Here is a 19499-nt window from a genome sequence, read left to right on the forward strand (position 1 = left end):
TATATAAACAAAGTCAACACATAATAAATGAAAGGTAAAATTATACATCCATACAAAAAATTTCTCTCTGTATCCTATAAATAAGATCAAAAAATATCTTCTCTCTCTGCCCTATAAATAGAACTAGAGGAGTAGTTCTTATACTACCTCCAGTCCTAATTATAAGACCCAGTTGACTAATTTGAGGAAATTAAGGAAGTAAGTTAAGTTAATTATTTGTAACAAATAAGTGTTGTCATTCATAAAATATCCTTGCTAATTAAGTGTGTTGGTTAGAACTATCATTATTAGAAGGATTATCTTGGAAAAAAATGCATAAATATGAGAGACAAAATAAATTGGGGTCTTATAATTAGGACCAAACTAAAAGTCAAACGGGGTCTTATATTAAGGACCGGAGGTAGTATTAAGGATTGGAGGTAGTATTATGTTAAGATAGGATATAGATTTCTTATATAGTACAAATCCTGTCAATTCCATTTCGCAAATCTTATATATCATTTTAGCTCTTGAAAAGTCATTTTTTATTGTTGATAATAAGCTATAATTAAGACAAGTGAAGAATGAATTTTGGCTATTTGCTACTGATTAGAGCTGGGAAAATGGGCAAAATCCGTCAGGCCGGTCTGTTTAGGTTTGAAAATTATGAGGGTTAGACTTGAAATTTTTTTCTTCAAATGAAAAACAGGCTTAAAAGGGTCGGCCTTGCAGGGCCAAGGACTAGCCTATTTAGGCCATTTTATAGTTTTTTAAAATTCTTTATGTAATTATAATATTATTAATTTTTTTACATTGTTAATGATATTTTTAATCTTTAGTTATTATTATCATTTTGAAATTAAATTTTACATAATGGTCTGATTTATTTGGTTTTAGACAATCATTTTTTTAATTAAATTTTAAAAAATAGGTTAATTTGAACTTTGATAATGATTTAATTTATATTATATGTGTTGATATTTTTAAACTATATATATTTAATAAGAGAGTATTTTTATACTTATATAACTTGTAATTCTATAATTTGAATTAGAAATTTATGAGTTTCAATAATAATGCTTCTCAAACTCAAGTAAAATAATAACTAAATTGTAAAATTTAAAAGTGAAATTCCTATAAAGAAGAAAAACTAAATATTTTTGCTACAAAAGGAAAGCAATTGATTATAATAATGATGGAATTTCAAAAAATTAATAATAGTATTTGTCTATTGTAAATTTGTGCTGTTGATGAAACTTTTGGATGTTGATGGATGTTTTAGATGTTCTTATATGTTGATAGATATTAAGATATGATGATATTTTATATTTGTGACTTAATTTTATTCATATCTATGTCTTTGATTAATAATTTTATTATTTTGTTTTTATTTTTTGATAAAAAATGTAAGAAGTATGAAAAATAATATTTTTTTAAACGGGTTGAAAGCTCGCGGGTCAATTCTGAACCCATTAGCTTAAGGGCCAAGCTTCAAAAATTGGAATATTTTTAAAACATTGGATCTGCCTTATAGAGCCGAGCCGACTTATATTCCCACCTCTATTACTGATAATGCCCAAAAGTTAATAATGCCTTAAATTAAAAAAAAAAAAAACAGTTGTAATCTTCATACATCATCGATTAGATGAGATTATCCATATAATGCCTTGAATATATTTTTCTTCTAAATATTTTACACGAATAACCTTTTGTGTTGATTTTTAGAAAATTTTAAAACGTAATTTTATAAACTCTAGTTCACTAACTTTTTTTAAGAGAAAAAGAGGGGGAACGCATTAACTGTATAAGTCGGTTTATCAATTACAGAAATATCTCTGACATTTGCATTGATAATAAGATAAAGAATACTATTAATTATATACGCCAATTTTCGGTTGATTAGTACCTTGTTTATTTATAAAACCGCCAGGACAACATTTTCTACGCTCTTTGATTAAATTTAGAGCTAATCAGTATCATTATATATAAACTAAAATTTGTAGCAAATCCTTTGATTCATGATGTGTCATTAATCATGTTAGCAGATCCCCCCCAAAAAAAAAAATGCATGATGTAAAAAGTTGTGCATCTGGTAAGTGTGGATTTGCTTGTTTAGGTATAACTTTTTCAGAATTTTGTACCTTCATACGAGTTTAAGTTTAAGATCATTCAAGTCGTCATAGTCCTTTCCATCCGAACTAATCATGAATTTTTTAATATAAAAAAAATTTACATTATTTATAAATGACAAAATAGTCATATGTAATATATAATTGATAATTGATACTCCTCCGGTTTTGAATATAAAACCCACTTTATAGTATAAATTATATTATAAAATACATCTTATATTTAATAAAGGAGGAGTACTACTTTGGAATAGATTTTGGATTTCACAAAAGAAACCCTCTTCGGCTCTTTCTGTAGGTTATATTTGATGGCAGCATGAGTTCCATTCATTGTTCTAAAACATGAAAAATAGGATTTTCTCTCTCTTTCTATGAGCTCTATTGGTGCTCCTCAAACAAATATACTAAAAATTTTAACTGATGTGTAACAAAAAATTATTTTAATTCAAATAATACTTTTAGATGCTGAATTGTTGGTATATAAGATCAATGACAATGAAGCATACGTTTTTGCTACTTGCTTTTAATAGTGTCCAAAGGTCAATCAAGCTAAATATCATTTATTTTTAATAATAAAAAATTGGGTTAAAATTAATAATAAAAAATTTCATGCATTCACCAATGTATATGTATATGTGTATGTATTACCACCTATCGGAATTGCCAATATAAAGATAAATTTACGCAAGTGGCTCTGATATTCTCTATTAAATTAAATAATAAAAGAGTGATGCATGAGTTGAGGATTTATGATAAAGACCGACTAATACTAAATCAAGATAAAGGAGAATGACGAAAAAAGAAGGTGAAAATTTCTAAATTTCAAATTAGGTTTAGTAACAACATTTTATTTGGTATTGATGATACTGAATTTGCAAACAATAACAAATTTTTATTGACATTTCTTATCTGGCATTTATATATTTTTAGCTTCTGTTTTTGCTATTTTTTCTTGAGACAAAGGATCTCCTTAGTAATTGAAAAGACATTGGTAAGAATATAAAGATGAAGTGAAAATTTTGGCGTTATATTTTTTGGACAATAAAGTTCAATAAAATGCTAATTACACACAACATTATATATATATATATATATATATATATATAATATACCTTTCCATCATTGCTTATCTTTTTGTGTAGAATGAACAAATATTTGCTTCTTTCTTTATTCCGGATATGTGTAGCAAAATAACAAGAAATGGATCCATAATCAAAGAAAGACATGCACATGTATAGAATTAATTTTATAGTACTGGGAGAGCTATCCTCAAATAAGATCGACAATTTTCCAATGTGACTCTTTAGTAACATATACTAGTTTTAACAATATAAACACACACACACACACACACACACATATTAGTTACTTATATATATATATATATATATTTTTTACCTGAGTAAGGTTTTTTTAATATGCATCAATTTTCAAACTGTTACACATTTTTATTTGACTATAATGAAGTTTAAATGTAAGTGTAACGGGTCGAACCATAATTAAATATTGTGTGAATGTTTATTTGATTGTTCATCTTGCTGTTTGTTTCAGCTCACACATCAACTTTCTCAATTTTTCAATATATTTGCATTTCCCTTTGGTACGCACGCCAAGAAAACACAAATAGACACTAATTTAATTCAATGCACAGTTTGATATAGGATAGCATCTTCATATCTAGGCTTCTATCATACCAAATCTGATTTCCCATGTATTAATTAAGAAATGTTTCATGCAAAAAGTGGTTTGAGATGGTACAACCGTACAAGCCCAAACACACACAACACACACACACACACAGAGACTAATTAACAAAGCGATTACGTATTGATTAATTTCCCTCTTTTCCGCAACACTACTGAAGTCCAGCTTCAAGATATTTTGCCCGTCGAAAAAGGCATAAAACTTGTTATTCCAGAGTAATACAATCAGAGAAGCCGATATCTTTTGAACACCTTAAGAGAATAAGATTTTTTCTTTAGCAACTCAAGAGATCATATCATATATGAATCCAATAAAAGAATGTGAAAATTGCAAGCACTAAGCACTTATTTGCTTCTCATGCACCTAACGATAACCTCTACAAACCTCTTGTACATATGCTGCTTCAGGTACATCCTTTGCACCTTCTTTCTTCCCTCCAATCCCATTTGTTCCCTCGCTGACCGGTTTTCAAGTAAAAACCGTAGATTTTGCGCCAGGACAGCATTCCCTGGACGTCCAGTAGGATGAACAAGGCCTGTAACATTGTGCTCAACAATTTCTAGTGTTCCACCAGCATCTGTTCCAAGCACCTATGACAACGGAAAAAACATGAACCTACTGTGACAAAAAAAACCATAAAATGGCCAACCACTCCACTGAATAAGTTATTCAGGTAACGCTAGGAATCCCATCCCACCAATGATCCCCAAATAATATTGCATACTGATAATTCAAGCACAAAGGAGGAAGAAAGAGCCTAATTGCTATACTGTTTTATATCCAACACAGGAGTTGTTCAGTGAAATACAGTTACTGGTTTTCAGAAACAAAGAGCATTCTTTTCAAATGTTTTTGAAGCTCTTAAAACTCTGAATGATTACACACTGCCAACCATGAAATATTTGACAAGGGAGAGTGACATATAGCGCATAAATTAAATATATGTCATCACTAAATATTCGACAAGGCAGAGTGACAGTTAATTGTATTTGAGAGTGCAACTTGTAACTCAAGCAGAAAGCAATGGTTTTAGGCAAGTGTTCTGTCCATATGCTCTAGACTCATCTTGATCATTGCGAGATTAGGAAGGAAACTTAGTTCCATGTTAAAATATGTAATAAACTTTATAGACGAAAGGTTGCTCGTAGTTACAATGTATGTTTTGAAGACTTTAGGCTCTCGTTGTCAATGATACCATATTATAAAAAGATTGTCACTCAAAAAACATAATGAAATCAGAATAATAACAGGAGCAGCTCCAACATTAAGTAATAATATTCGGAAGGAAAAGCAAGTTGGTGACCCATACCGGAAGACCAAATGCCATTGCTTCTATAGTCACCCTCCCAAATGTCTCTCCTAGTCCCTGTTCACCACTTTTGTAGTCAGAGATCAGTACATCAAGCAAAATGTCTTTTTTTGTTTCTCCTAATATAATGAATCTCTTTACAAAAGGCAAGCAACGCTTGAAGCAAAAACAAAACGGAGAAAGCTATCCAAGCCTATCCCAAGTATAATCAGCCATATTTTAATATATTTGATTCTGCATGAGTAATTGCTAAGACGTGTAATTATTTTCTTCATTTTGGTCAGGTTGTAAAAAAATGGAAAACAACACTTTTGTGTTACCTGTGCCAAACAAAGAACAAGGCAAACGTGGAAATGTGATTCACAATTCAGGAATGCATCTAGCGATTATGAAACATTGCTAAAGAACCGGGGAGCAGCAATATTGATCATTCGTCTATTGGTATTTCAGAAAGTGCTATTAATTTAAGACATATGTTCAGATATACCCATGCCAAATGTCAAAATAAAATTATTTTAAAGTAAAATTAATCTCTGCAATATCATCGCATTGAGCCATTTGTCTTGTGTAAAATTAAAATATAAATTCAGAGGCACTCTCTCGACACCGCTGTAGCAAATGCAATATTCAATACAAGAGTACTTAGTTCAATACATGCGTGCATAGGCATTGTTGTCCCCTGCTAATACTTGAAGAATGTGACCATGTATTACCTGAGAATTTATGACATAAGCATCTGCAGCAGAATAAAGTGAGGCAACCCGTGTTGTTGCTGGAGTCCACAAAACGGACTTTGACAAGTTCGAATGCTGAGATAAGAAAGTCAGAAGACCTTTAACATAATCCACTTTATTACTTTTACTTCCAACAGAACCAATAAGAATTCTGAGGGATTGCTCCAAGGATTTTCCACTGTTTGACAACACCTTCCTTTTGACAATGTCAAAATTTACAATGTCAGTACCATGACTAAACATGAGATAATGCATAATCATAAATCATAATACAATATTCATGGGTCATGTAACCTGTTCAAAGGTATGCTTCGGATATCATGCAAAGATCTGTTGTCAGTATTCAACAGTTGCATCAAGCTTCTAATATGATGCCTTCTGGCCAGGGTAGATAGGCCTTCTCCCATATCTGATGATTTCTTCATGGTCTTACTATCTTGCAACTGTCCATGTTCTACTATTGTGCTTGCTGATTCAAGAAGCAATAACTGACCCTTACTTGGGTTTATGCTACTCAAAGTCATCACAAGCATATCATTATCAGTCAAGCCCATTTCCTTTCGGACTGCATCTCTTAACAATTGTCTTTTCTCTAACATTTTCTCAGCACTAAATGATGGAGTATTAAGTGTAGAAGGGATGCCAGCCACAAAAGCCAATTCGTCATTCACGGACAATGGAACCAGTGCAGGCTGATACCTCAGTTTAATGTTTTCTTCCTCACACCATTTTTGCCATTGCTTAGATTGCAACTCAGAAAGGAAGACTAGCAGTTTTACTCTGTCCAGGACAGCCTTTGAACGATCAAAGTACTCTCGTCGGTTTTCCATAATCCACCAAGCAACTTGACTTGCACCAGCAGGAAAACGTTCAATATATTGCTCTGTAAACAAAGAAGAGGGCAATGGTTTCCCATAAGTCTTGCGGAAGAAAACAATTAAAAGTAAAGGAGATCTATAAAATATGAGGTGATGTGCATATATCAAGGGTACCTAAGTAACTTAGCTTGATAGTGGAACAACCTTACTTTAAGGAAGCAATAAGCATGCCCCAACGCTTACACTTCCTCTGCTGTCAACTTTCAATGTTAAGAATGATTGGAATCAGGTCCTAATGTCTATGTTAATTATTGATCGTCTCAGACCATCAATGCTAACTATTGAGACATTTTTTTGAGATGGACACACGACAAAGTACATATTGAATTCCTAGTATTTCTGCGAAATATCCGCAAGGGTACATTTGAATATTCTATCATCTTCTTACCGATCCATGAAGCACAAACAGCTGATCCAGCAATGACTAGATCAGACTTCATTGCAGTTTTGAAGCTGTAATCTGCTCTGTCCTCAAGCACCTTAATTCGTCTCCTAGATAGCTCTGGCAACAAGCCACCCTTTCTGCTAAGTACAACAGCAGAGACAGTAGCCCCGCAGCTCAAAAGCTCTGTCGCTAACTCCATCATAGAAAGTGGAGCTCCAGTCATAGAAAGCTCATGGAATATTAAGACAAATCTCCTGGACCAAACAAGACGCGCGAAGTCCCCCTTCCTGTTACAGGTACCAGAACGCTTCTCAGGAGTCCATTCCAGGATTTTATCCTCTGTCAAGCCAAATGGACCAACAAGCATTCCATAGGTAGTATTCTTTTTAGGAATTTCTGACTCTTGCTCCTCTATGTTGCTGTTCTCAAATTCCACTATAGGTTTCACCTTACGACGTGCTCTACCTCTGGATCGTGATCGTCTGCTCTTCTTCTTGGAGCTTGTTTTGCGGGGCGATGGAACATCGTCTTCTTTCTGGGCCAAAGCCACGGTCATTTTTTTCCCATCCCACACCTCATGTTTAACCGTGTAATTATTAAGGGATAAGGAATTATCACGAGCAACCAAATCATGACGCCTACTCTGTTCAACATTCGAGTTTGCGTCACTTAACCTGCCTCCAATTCCAAAGCCCGAAAATTCGTCCTTCTTATCACTATGTGCCCACCTGGACTGAACAAGAAATCCAAGATAAGCCCAGAGGGTAATGAGAAGCAACCAGAACAGTAATCGATTGCCGCGAAACCTCTGAGAACTAGCAAAACTACTTCTGCCTTCTCTTCTTGGTGTTCTGCCAGAATTTAGTCGCCGAAATGACGGAGAGGTTCGTGGGGTCGACCTTCCAGACAAAGTGGATTTAAAACTGCCACCTGGCCTCACTGTAGGAGAATTTCGATCGTTGCCTTCCTCCATTAGTTTCCGGAACACTATCGCATCATTAAAGAAGGTTGACTTCACTAGTAAATGTATCCGATTGTGGAGATTTCCTCAAACGTCATCTGAGACTCTCCTGGAATTCTTCAGGCTATGCTGCCCAGTGACTGCTGTTCGGAAAAAGAAGAATAAGATCAGACAGTTCTCCGAGTTCATCAAAAGATAGAACAAGCTGAACAGGAAAAAATGCTTCAGTTTTTATTTGAATTGAGAATGGCACAAGAGTTGAAGTGCATTCTTGCAATTTATATTAAGCTCCAAGAAAAACCCAAAATAGCATGTAAACCAGTACGATTCAAGCTTCCGTCTCTTTTACGACCTTGATTCCGTCGGCAGTTGAAACTGTCTAGAAATGGCCAAGAAGTGCCCTCCAAGGTTGCTTCTTTTCCACAACCGCATAAAAGAATACATTACATTACCATCAAGTATTGGAGATAAATTGAAGGAGAAAAAGAGAAACCGATCTGCTTTCTTAATGCATTTTTCATTGAGCCACTAATTAACGGTTCAAACTCGGGTTCCCATTACACGCTAGGAAGAACTACTTCTTGAGACGCAAAAGATAAAAGAGCACGCATTACATGGATCCAGTTTAACACCTTCAAGCCAACTCTTCAAGATCTGTATCTTAAGTTGAACACCACCATTCTTGAATACAATTCGTGATCACCGAGCTCCGAATGCCACCTAGAGTGCATGAGCGCGACTTCTGGTAATTGCCGTGAGCTTACGTTGAAGCCTAGAAGAAGAAAAGCTTTGAAAAGTGGCCAACGCGAGAGAGAGAAAGAGACTACTCTGACCAACAGGCTCGAGAGTCGAGAGGTTTACGGGGGAGAGAGAGGGGGACGGGTCAGAGAGAAACAATCACACCTGCGAAGTTATGCAAGAATGAGAAAAAGTTGGCACCAGAACCGTTAGATTGTTTACTGGACACGTGGAATAATCCCCTTGGTAACCTTCGAAAGGGTTAGGATCAGAAGGTTGTGCTCACACCGTCGGTGGGTCTCACCAGCATATTCATACCATTCAGTTGATCTAACGGCCTTGGATGATTTGATGTGCAGCTTAGTAGGACCCACGCAAATTGGGGCGGAAACAGACAAGAAGTTTGCCTTTCTGTCATCTAACACCTGTTTGGATGAGTGATACTGATAGAGTAAAGTCTTTGAAATGAAAATACTTGCAATTGTGGGGGCCCAATCGGAAAAGTTCTTATCTATCATTGTCAACTATATGGAACAAGTAAGTACGTTTATTTTATATATTTTCACTCGAAAATGCCCAGACAAAAGCTTGGTACTGAGCATGCTATTTTATGATTTAATCATTCTTTAATGTTTATCTGTTTTTAATTTAATAAGAACAACTACTTTTGAAATTAAAACATAAAATTACCCTCTTATTATTACATGTTTTTCAGGAGTATAAGAAATACCTACTACCTGTGGAATCAATCTAGTTTAAGATTCAAGGGCAGGTAGGAAAGATTTAAAATTACCAAGAATATTTTAAAAGCTTTTGACATTTACGGAATTTGCAGAAGATTTCATTTTGTTTTACAAGGCTAGAATGTAGGAAAAATCATACGCCTCATTTCTCAAAGGAACAAAATTATGATTTGATACAACCAACAAGAGTTGAGTATAACAAAAAAAAAAACTAATTTCTCATAACGCGACGAAATGAAGTTTAAATTCTCATTGAGACAAGTGTCAATATTTAACATCTAACAGCATCTCAAATAAAATTATTTCCAACAGTGAAAAAAATTCTTGGTGCAATAGATTTTGGATTCTCAAGGAATCCATTTCCAACAAAATTCTCAAGAGATTTTATTTATTACCAAACCTACTTTTAATTCTATTCTACATTTCTACTTACTTTTATACTCTAATTCCTATCTTTCCCATTCCAGTTCCTGAGATTTCTTCCATCACACCAAGCAAGTCTGCAAGGTGATTGAGTAGTAGTCTTCTGCCTCGAGCATAGAAAACAACTCTGTTCAAGTCTATGTTCAACCCTCGAAGAATATATCCCCAAAGAAATGCTGCAACATTCTTTTTTTCCATCAAGAATAATGCAACATTCTTATTGGAGCCTAAAATACCATAATGCTAAAAAGAAACATGGAAATGGAAGCATCACAAATTCTGTTTGGATCGTGAAAGGTACTCTAAAAGCCAATCCTATTTTTAGCTTCCAATGCATTCCAAGTGCAGGCACCATGAAGCATAATTTTGGAGAAACTGTTGTCAATTTTATCAAGACTGTCCATTTCAATGATTTTACAATTCTTTATTTTCATATTTATCTGGGAGAAAGTTAAAAAAAAAAAATCACATTTATCTGGGAGAAAGCTAAAAAAGCTAATGTAGAAACGCATCTATAAATCTCTAAATTATAATTTGCAAGCGTTCTACGAATATCGAGCTGAAGAGTAAGGACTTGAACTCGTGCAGCAAGACATTTTATCATACTGTTTGCAGAGCTCTCTACCAAACTATACAAGGAAAAGAAACCAGAGGTCCATTAGGAAGTAATTATTCAGTATCAATATTAATCAATATAAAATTAATATATTGATAGAAATTATAGGAAACCTCATAATTCATAAACTCGAGAGAACAACTCATCTCAAACTCTGTACGGTACCACTCTAATTAAGGATTTAGAGTATGCTGAAATAAAATCCTTCAAGAAATTTTCAAGGGACTCGGATAGCAATACCATTACTTTCTCCTTTGATTTATAAGAGATAACTGTAACCAAGAAGTAGTGTCTCAAGTCACAACAATAAAACCAGAATGAGAATAAAAATCCCCCACTTAGTCGAAAAGGAAAATAAGGACTAGATACATTAAGGATATCTCAGAAGTCAGAATCCATATAATTTTCTCTCAGTAATACTCCATTAATAACAACCTTCAATAGAGTAGAATTCAGCAGCCGCATTATAATATCATTTTCCCCCTAGAGCTCTACTGAAAAGCCTGCATGCATATGTTTCTCACAAGCTTCACTCAGAAACCAAACTGCAAGAAAAACTTGAAACAAGACAAGAACTGTTGTAATTTTCACTGCGCCTACATGAAGTAACAATTGCGAAATCAATGAAACTTTCTCACCTCACAATTAACAAGCAACTGCCACCCGTCAAGCTGTACTAACTTCTTAACTGTGATACAGCGTGAGCAGGTGTTATATAACTGCAACACGGATGAGGAAGAAAATGACAGAGATATATTAGCATAAAAGTCAAAAGCAGACAACAAGAAAAAACTTGGGAACAATTTTGAACGCTGGCAATCAAGTTCTCTAATTAAAAAAAATGAGAAGTTATTCTTCTTCTTTTTTCGGGGTATAATTTAGCACATGATTAGGCCTCCTAAACTCCATTTACCACGATTGTCATCATGCCATAGGTATTCCAAGCAATCCCCTTCACACATGTTCTTGAAAAATCTTATATCAAAAGTAAACAACTAAAAAGTTTCACCTACATCTAGTCCACACGAATAACTGCATTTCAAAGGCTAATTTGAGTTCATTCCCCAAGATACGGACACTTCACTCAACATATTGCATGACTCGGTCCTTTCCCATAAAAATCAAGAGGTAGAGATAAGATTGAAATAAAAATAAAAAGATATTTTAAATCTCATCATTCTTCTCCAGCTCAGCCAAATGCCAATAAAATTTAGGATCTCTCTAATCGAGCAGGACTAAAAAAAAAAATTAAAATATTTTCAACAATATCAACTGTTTAAATATGAGACTGCAAGTTATGAAATTACCTAAAAAAATCTGGAAACCTATTGCCGCCCAAAGTCCTCCAGAACAAAAGCTAAAGAACAAAGGGCCTGAAGGATGCCTGCATCATGAAGTCGTATCAGAATAATGGAACTGTAGAAGAACATGAAGCCTTGGTTAGAAAGGGTTAGAAAATAACAAACCTTTTATCTGCTTATTCAAACAAGTTGCGTCACATAGAAATAGAATACTTCACTGGCCGAAATTCATCTCTGAATATCTGCATAGGAGAAATAAAGTGATTGATAACATCGTCATTAATCCTCATTACAGCAAATACAATCAGGTGCTATCATCTGCAATCCTCCCACCCCAACAACTGTTTTTCCTAGTTCTTTTGGCATAAAATTCCGATCAATTATTACCATAGAAGCTGCAGCACCATGCTCAAGTAAATGTGAAACAAAAATCAAACTATAAAAACTGTAGTATCATATAACAATTCCAACTTGCCTGCGTGGTTTATTCTGCCTTTGCCCAAACTCATCATTTACAAGCTCTGTCAACAAACAAGACCAAACATCAACATAAGGGAAGTGGCAACAGTTTATTTATTACAATTGAGTTCCAGTCCCAAAGAAGGTAGCCAAAAGTAATGCTTGTGGCACTTGAATGACATGGTTCTCCCCCTTTCAAATTAGTTTCTATGGTGGGTGGTTCCCCATGTTTTGCTCAATCTCTATCAGTTGGTATTCAAGTGGAACCGAGATCCAAAAAAAAGGAAACCACCAGCAAAGGGTGTAACCCAGTGGCTGTAGAGAGAAACGGAGGACTGCACCATAGGGGGCAGCAGGCACTGGTCCTCCCAAAGGATCCTCCAGGAAACCTCAAGGAAGGCAAAAGACAACTTAAATTATCCATAGGGACAGCTAGACTTTAAGGTTCTTTTCTGTCTTTTTATCTAAGTTACTAAGTTCATAGTCAGATGATTTGATTCTGAATTCTGTTTCTTAAACCAAAAAATGGCAAAAAGATTGAAATATCAGTTAGATCAAATCTTGTCGACCAAAATTGCCTTATACCTCACTTGAGGCTTGATAGAGGATACTGAGTGGAGAGCATCCAAATATGTGCTTTGGTGGAGTCTCATATTAAGTAGCCATAAGTTATTCTTGTGAAACATAAATGGAATTGTTCAACCCCCTTACAGATCAGGTTTCAAGGGTGGATTCCCTATGCTTGCTTAAGTCTCCATCACATCATTAAAGAAGGATCACCAATGACTTACCAGTCCTTTGAGGTGGGTTCCATTCGCTATTAGCTTTACTTGTATTATTCTCTTTGCTGCCAATTGAAGACAAAACCAAAAGTCAGGAATTGTTAACCAGCTGATGCCAGATGCAAGCTAGCATGAGAATGTAAAAGTGACAGTTTTATCTCTTAGAGATTGCTCCACGGTGAATAAAGAAAAAGATAATATAATATAGGAATCATTCTTAACATACAAGATAGCTACAATCATTGTTCATATGTAATGTTAAAATCAACGAAATGAGGAAATCAAGATATACGGACACAATTGCAAACTTGCTAAATTGCACGTTTGCAACCAAAAAATGAAATAATATTATGCGCATATGTAATGTAAACCATATCACATCTCTACCAAATCTAACTGCATGATATCTCATGCTAGGAAGAAATCCGCGTTTGAGAAACCCTATGCCAAATGCAAATGCACCACGGGGCAGCAGATTACACATTGGGGGGGGGGGGGGGAGACTGTTTCTCATATTAATAGACAGCCAGAAAACGCTTAGTAACAGGTTACTATCCTAAGGGTAGAAAGCTCTACCAACCTCGGAGTTCCCAATGAAGATGTCTGTCCCGATTGCCGAGCATGATAAGCACCATCAACAGCTAGATATGGTGGACAGTAAGTAGTGCCCAATGCTCCTGCAGCACCAGCCAACACCGGAAGCCTAAACAAGAGAATGATGGGAGATGGATTACATCACCGACTGGGATTGCTGTTAACTTCTGCTTATTTTGAAACAACTTTTTTTTAAAAAAGAAAAAAGAAAAAGGTTTCAAACAAAGCATCGTGCAAAGGAAGCAACTTCTAACAAAATCATTAATCTTTTTTAAAATAAATGTTTTTAACAGTCAAACTACTAAAACGAGGATGTTATAGAGAAGGTAGGAATAGAAAGCTAGAGGCGATTATGGATACTAATGATTTTGTGCTAGCCATATGATCGCCCTTGAAAAAACGTGTATTCTTCTCCTCCAAAAAAAGCGTCTATTCTCTGCTTCCTTCCAACAGCTAAAACCATTCAAAAGCAGCTTATTTTAACACTTTTCTGAAATAGAAACAGCTTCTTTTCCTCCATAAGCTTGACCAAAACACGGGGCAAATAGAATTTGGTGTTCCCACAAAGAGGGAGATGGGAAAGAATAAAAGAAACATGTATCACTACACAATAAAAATTCTACTAACTAGATTCAAACAAACAAAATTTTATTGAATTCAATGGTCACAACAAGTTGAAGGCATTCACTGTAGACAGCATGCACCTTGTATCAATACTTATAAAGCAAAGAAACAGAAAGAAAGACAAAAATTGCAACCAGAAAGAAGCAACAAAGGTCAAAGAAAAGAAAGAAAAAGGGAACTAGGCGCTCAACTCATCTAATGTTACATTACTACCACGAGACAGAATAAAATTTTTTTTCTAAATCTGTACCATGTCATTTCATTGTTTCCCAAGCCAAGTTGAGGCTGAGCAACATATCCCGGGAATGCCATGCCAACAGCAGGAACTCCAAGACCACCAGAATGTTGTGCCCCAAATTGCATAACTGTCCAACCAGACCCAACAAATTAGGAAAAATTAAGGGAATCATTCCATACATTCTGAAAGGGCTACAAAAGATTAAAAGCAAAAAATGGAGGAGGCAACGTATTACATAAATTGCATTAGGAAGGTAGATTTTTATGCTAAAATAGAATTTTAATCCAAGTTATTCACAGTTTCTAAGCGTCCACCTGTTGTCACTCTCTTAAATAAAAAAATTAGTTGACTGATTGACTATTCACTCACATGACAGTGATAGCAAGTATATTAGAATCCAAAACATCCAAATTGACTAGAATGCTCATACTTAACAAAGGCAGCTGAAATTAACCTGGCAAGAAGGCTGGGGTAGCTGGGAAATTCTGATCTCCAGGACTAGCACTCATATTTCCAGAAGCCCCCATAACTTGTGCCCCACCATAAACAAAAGAACCTCTTCCACTACTCTGAGCACCTCCCTTTCCCTTCCCAACTATTGCACCTTTAAATTTACCAGATTCTGAAGTAGCATCCATGTCTCCAGAATCAGAAGAACTAACAGCCACAGATGTTTTGGGGGGAGAGGAAGCTTGAGAACCATTACCAGGTCGGTGGTTCAATGGTGGAGTAGGAGCCTGCTGAGAAGACTGAGTTCGGCCTGCTGTAGAATTTCGATGAGTAGCCTGTGTTGGAGAAACTTTGGGTACTTGATTAAGGGAGGGCACAGGTTGATAATTCATAGATACTGGAATTGATACACCCCTTCCAGGAGCCCTTGGTTGAGAAGACTGAGAAGAATTAACCCCAGAAGATGGTATGTGCATATTGTTAAGAGGCTTTCCAGCAGCCGAACTGATGGATTCATCAATATACAGCTTATCCATACTGATGGGATCAGCAATGTTCTTTCCCCTCAGCATTGCACTGTTGGGTTGAACTGAAAAGCCCTCATCCCTAACACCAGGACGAACATTCCTGCTTGTGCTCCCAGCTTGTACATCCCTTTTGGGTGTCACATTACCCTCCTTGATAGAAGAACCTGACGGGTAAAAAGGGGGAGATGCAGAATTCAAGTTTGAAGCAAACGCTTGTTTCCTGAGTGACACAGAATCAGATTCCACAGTGGGAGCAGGCGTCATAGTTCTCCCAGAACTAAGTTGCGAATTTTTCTCAAGAGACCTCTCAGATCTTAAGAAAAATGAATAAAAATCAGGTAGCTAAAACATATATAGATAGATCGCTAGATAACATACATCCAAGCCACAGAAATTCAAATAAAGCAGTGTGTACTTACTGTTTATTTTGTGTTTGAGAAGCTGGACCATTGTTCTTATTAATGGGTTCATACCTTCGGGAACCTCTACCTCGCACAGCCCGCTTAGGTAACTGACTTTGATTACCACTATTACTATATCCTTTCTTGTTCCCCCGAACAAATCCTCCACGAGCAACAACTCGATTTTTACCACGGCCTCGAAAATTACCCTTAGAGACTCTCCGGCCCTAAATTTTATAGAGATGAGATTTGACTTAGAAAACAGACTGATAAAGTTAAACAAGCCAATCCTTAATCATGAAGAAATTTCAAGTATTGCATGTAAACAAGATCATCACCTCTTCATAGCGCCTTTCCTGTAAGGTCATTTCCTCAAACTTATCATGCCCCCATTTCTTATCATCTTTTGACTCCCACAGCCTCCTTCCACCATGTATCCTCCTGAAAATAGAGGAAGCATGGGGTTCAATAAAGAACAGAGTTTAACATAACTTACCAGAAAATGAAGGAAATTCATATCTAGATAGCTAGACACACACCCTCGTGTATGCAGCATAAATAAAAGTCATCAAACTGTCACAAGAACTTTAAAAAAAATTACTCAAAGTAAACCAACAATATAGAAATGGCTATGAGACATAGGTTATATAATGATGAGAAATTCCAGAAACGTTAGAGTACATCACATATGTTCGGTTTATAATGTAATGAGGGTACCCTTGCTTAAAAGACAGAACCCTCTCTTGTGCTCAGTATCAAGAAACTAACATGAAACAAAGACCAACCTCTAGTGCACTACCAAGTAAATAAGGCTTCTAGGAGTCAATTTCATGGATTAAAAAAAATCCAGTAAAATAACCAGGCATGAGTACCGTAGATTCTCTAGCACAAGAATGTAATGCAACTGGGCAGTTCAAAGTAGAATGTTTAAATACTTGAAAGAAAATTTTTAAGAAAATCAAGAAAATTCTACAGCTCAAAATTGTCCATTATTTTAATTTGAATGACCCCATAATATTTCTCAGCTATAATAACATGTCAGAGCACTTTCAACTTACAAAACACTATTATATCGTAGTTTCCTTAAAATTCCAGAGTAAAACACCATTAATATTTTCTAATTTGATGACTAATGTATTTGTATGGAAACCAATCTTACGTACACTAATGAATAATTAAATCTTCCAACAAAAACGGCGATAGAAAAAAAGGTTCAAAACCCTAAGATAGAGATCATGCGAAAACCCAACTTCCAAATATACTTCATAACATAATGCAGTAAATGGAATACCAGGATTAATTCAAAATCATTAATTTAAAAAGCATCTCGAACCGCAAGAGCCCGTAAGCAATCTATTGAAGCTCCCTTCTCCACTAAAGAGCGTTACAGCAACCGTAATAGGACAAAGAAAGCCCAGGTTTAGTAGTAAGGTACAAGAAAATTGCACTCCCTTTCTAATGCCTCGCTTAAGCCCACATACAAGAGACAAAGTTGCAAAGTAATGAATAATACTACCCTAGACATAATCTTCGCCTGATCTAAAATGCATGAAGCAGAGTCATAATCGTTATCATTTATTCATCCAAAAAAAAACGCAAAACAAAATCGAAGAACAAATGAAGGCGACCTATCATTAACTAAACAAGGAGTAAGATCATCACATTTTAATGACAAACAATTTTCCATCTATTGCCACATCTATATTATATAGACATTGATAGTATATTTCCAGCAATCCAAAATGCAAATCATAGACCAAGCGTAAACATACCTATGGCGGCCACCAGCATTATCCCTGAAACGATCGTCATGCATGTAGAATGCTCCGGCTGTGGGCACTGCAAATGGTTCATTCTCCTTTTTCTCCTCATCATCCCTGTTCTCTGAAGGCAACTCCGCTTCCGAAGGAGCTCGGGCACCCCCATCTGATTCTTTGACCATACCTGCGGAACCCTCAACATCAGCACCATGGAATCCTCTATCTCCCTCCCTCTCCTCATACACCTCTTCTTCAACGTCGTCTCCTTCCTCAACAACTTCCTCATCATCAAGCTCTTCTAACTCTTCTTCCTCATCGCCATCCAAGTCTTCTTCGTCATCATACTCCGCCACCCCACCCTGATCATCTGAATCATCCGAATGGATTCCAACCCGACGGTCTGCCCCCTTGTCTCTCCCGTCTCCTTCACCTTCCTCGTCATCACTTGCTTCCCGCCTCCTCATTGCCAGCGATCTCTTCGCCTCCTCTGGATCACTGTCGTACTCCACATCTTCTTCGCCGGCGGTAGCCATCTATAGCTACTTACTTAGTTCTGAACAAATCCCAGGCAACAAAACCCAAAAAGCTAGACTTTATCAGACAATTTAACGGAACACTCAACCAAAAGAAACCAAATATCCTACCAATTATCACCCTCTAAGCAAAATCCAAACTTTCTAGGGCACCAAATTATTGCTCAGCAAAACCCAGGCAGCAATCTCCCTTGAAACGCCAAAATTACTCAAGAGGAAACACAATATGAGAAATCACGGTCAATCGGAACAGCAAAAGCCCTAGAAGGTCATAATTTAACACGAAGCGAAAACCCCCCAATTAAAACGCCTCAGAGAATTCAAGGTTAAACGCGAAAATTAAAACAAAAAAAAAAGTTAATTATGACAGGATTAGGATCTTAGGATTAGATAGAGCGACTTGCGTTGCCAAACCCTAAATACTTTTTGGGAGATTTTTTTGGGAATTTCAAGTGTCGTCAGCAATTAGAAGCCGGATGCCCGGATGCTAAATAGGGGTGGATGGCATTTAAATATGGGAGGAGGATCATGGGAATTATCTGATTTGATTAAGGTTATTTTCGGAAAACTGTCAACGAAGGTGAATTTGGATGCTCCTGGTTGGCCAATCTCTGACATGTCAGCCAACAAAGGATTACTTGCATACTTCTTCGATCCTCTTGAAAAGAGATAAGTAACAAATTCATCCGTTTGGGAAATAAAATTAAAAACAGTTATCATAAATAACCAATAAATATCCAGGTAAAAAAACCAATAAATAAATTAAAAATATATTTCTTCCAAAAACATTCTCTTGATTGTTTACTAAAAAATATTTTATCTTATATAATATTTTATCTTATAAATATACTCACTAATAACATAAAAACATTAATAAAATTTTAGAATAATGTTTTTCTTATAGATAAAAACAAATTTTTATAGAAGAGACGGGAGGAAATAAAAATTAATTCTTCCTTTGCTATGAATGTCAATAGTTTTGCACAGTTCTTTATCTTCCATTTACATTTTTATCATTTCACGAAAGTAACTCTCAGTGTCCTGTTATTATTGGATAATAAAGTATACTTTTAGTCTTTTAATTTTACACAATATTTTATTTTAGTCCCTTAACTCTAAAAAATAAACTTTTAGTCATTTAATTCTAAAATTGTTAACAAAAAAACACTGATGATATTGAGCTATTAAATTCTGACAAAACATTACTAAATGCTAACATATTAAATTTAAT

At 35.5% G+C, this 19499-nt stretch overlaps 2 protein-coding genes across 11 annotated transcripts; both read right to left on the bottom strand.

Annotated features, from left to right (window-relative positions):
- Positions 1-3978: 3978 nt before the first annotated feature.
- Positions 3979-10409, bottom strand: LOC114715421 (uncharacterized). 7 transcript variants are annotated; one of them, XM_028900267.1, is made up of 6 exons: positions 9994-10405; positions 7122-8222; positions 6150-6738; positions 5835-6051; positions 5122-5178; positions 3979-4402 (listed from the first exon to the last, which is right to left on the bottom strand). In XM_028900267.1, exons 2-6 carry the CDS (start codon positions 8089-8091, stop codon positions 4157-4159), a joined length of 2079 nt encoding a protein of 692 aa, XP_028756100.1. In that variant the 5' UTR covers positions 8092-8222; positions 9994-10405; the 3' UTR covers positions 3979-4156. The 7 variants fall into 7 exon arrangements, with proteins under 7 accessions (XP_028756100.1, XP_028756106.1, XP_028756102.1 ...); XM_028900273.1 differs by lacking the exon at positions 9994-10405 and adding an exon at positions 8712-8946 and having other exon boundaries at positions 7122-8219; XM_028900269.1 differs by lacking the exon at positions 9994-10405 and adding an exon at positions 8712-8946.
- A 404-nt stretch (positions 10410-10813) lies between these two features.
- Positions 10814-18717, bottom strand: LOC114715422 (protein MLN51 homolog). 4 transcript variants are annotated; one of them, XM_028900278.1, is made up of 13 exons: positions 18054-18717; positions 17748-18023; positions 16314-16416; positions 15994-16202; positions 15052-15887; positions 14610-14724; positions 13722-13844; positions 13151-13206; positions 12376-12421; positions 12066-12142; positions 11907-11983; positions 11238-11318; positions 10814-11156 (listed from the first exon to the last, which is right to left on the bottom strand). In XM_028900278.1, exons 1-10 carry the CDS (start codon positions 18266-18268, stop codon positions 12115-12117), a joined length of 2007 nt encoding a protein of 668 aa, XP_028756111.1. In that variant the 5' UTR covers positions 18269-18717; the 3' UTR covers positions 10814-11156; positions 11238-11318; positions 11907-11983; positions 12066-12114. The 4 variants fall into 4 exon arrangements, with proteins under 4 accessions (XP_028756111.1, XP_028756109.1, XP_028756110.1 ...); XM_028900276.1 differs by having other exon boundaries at positions 17748-18288; positions 18380-18716; XM_028900277.1 differs by having other exon boundaries at positions 10814-11144; positions 17748-18716.
- Between the last annotated feature and the right edge of the window lie 782 nt (positions 18718-19499).

Source organism: Neltuma alba, unplaced genomic scaffold, assembly GCF_004799145.2.
Source record: "Neltuma alba isolate B1F8T4 unplaced genomic scaffold, ASM479914v2 tig00011591_pilon, whole genome shotgun sequence".
NCBI lineage: Eukaryota > Viridiplantae > Streptophyta > Magnoliopsida > Fabales > Fabaceae > Neltuma > Neltuma alba.

Excerpts from the sequence above, each read along its gene's own strand:
- LOC114715421 (XM_028900267.1), bottom strand. The coding sequence starts at position 8,091 with ATGGAGGAAGGCAACGATCGAAATTCTCCTACAGTGAGGCCAGGTGGC. Across the intron at positions 6,739-7,121 it reads TGTTTGTGCTTCATGGATCG|AGCAATATATTGAACGTTTT; the intron begins GTAAGAAGATGA and ends CTTTGTTTACAG. Across the intron at positions 5,179-5,834 it reads CTTATGTCATAAATTCTCAG|GGACTAGGAGAGACATTTGG; the intron begins GTAATACATGGT and ends AGTGGTGAACAG.
- LOC114715422 (XM_028900276.1), bottom strand. The coding sequence starts at position 18,268 with ATGGCTACCGCCGGCGAAGAAGATGTGGAGTACGACAGTGATCCAGAG. Across the intron at positions 13,845-14,609 it reads GGAAACAATGAAATGACATG|GCTTCCGGTGTTGGCTGGTG; the intron begins GTACAGATTTAG and ends TCTCTTGTTTAG. Across the intron at positions 12,143-12,375 it reads AGGCAGAATAAACCACGCAG|ATATTCAGAGATGAATTTCG; the intron begins GCAAGTTGGAAT and ends TCTCCTATGCAG.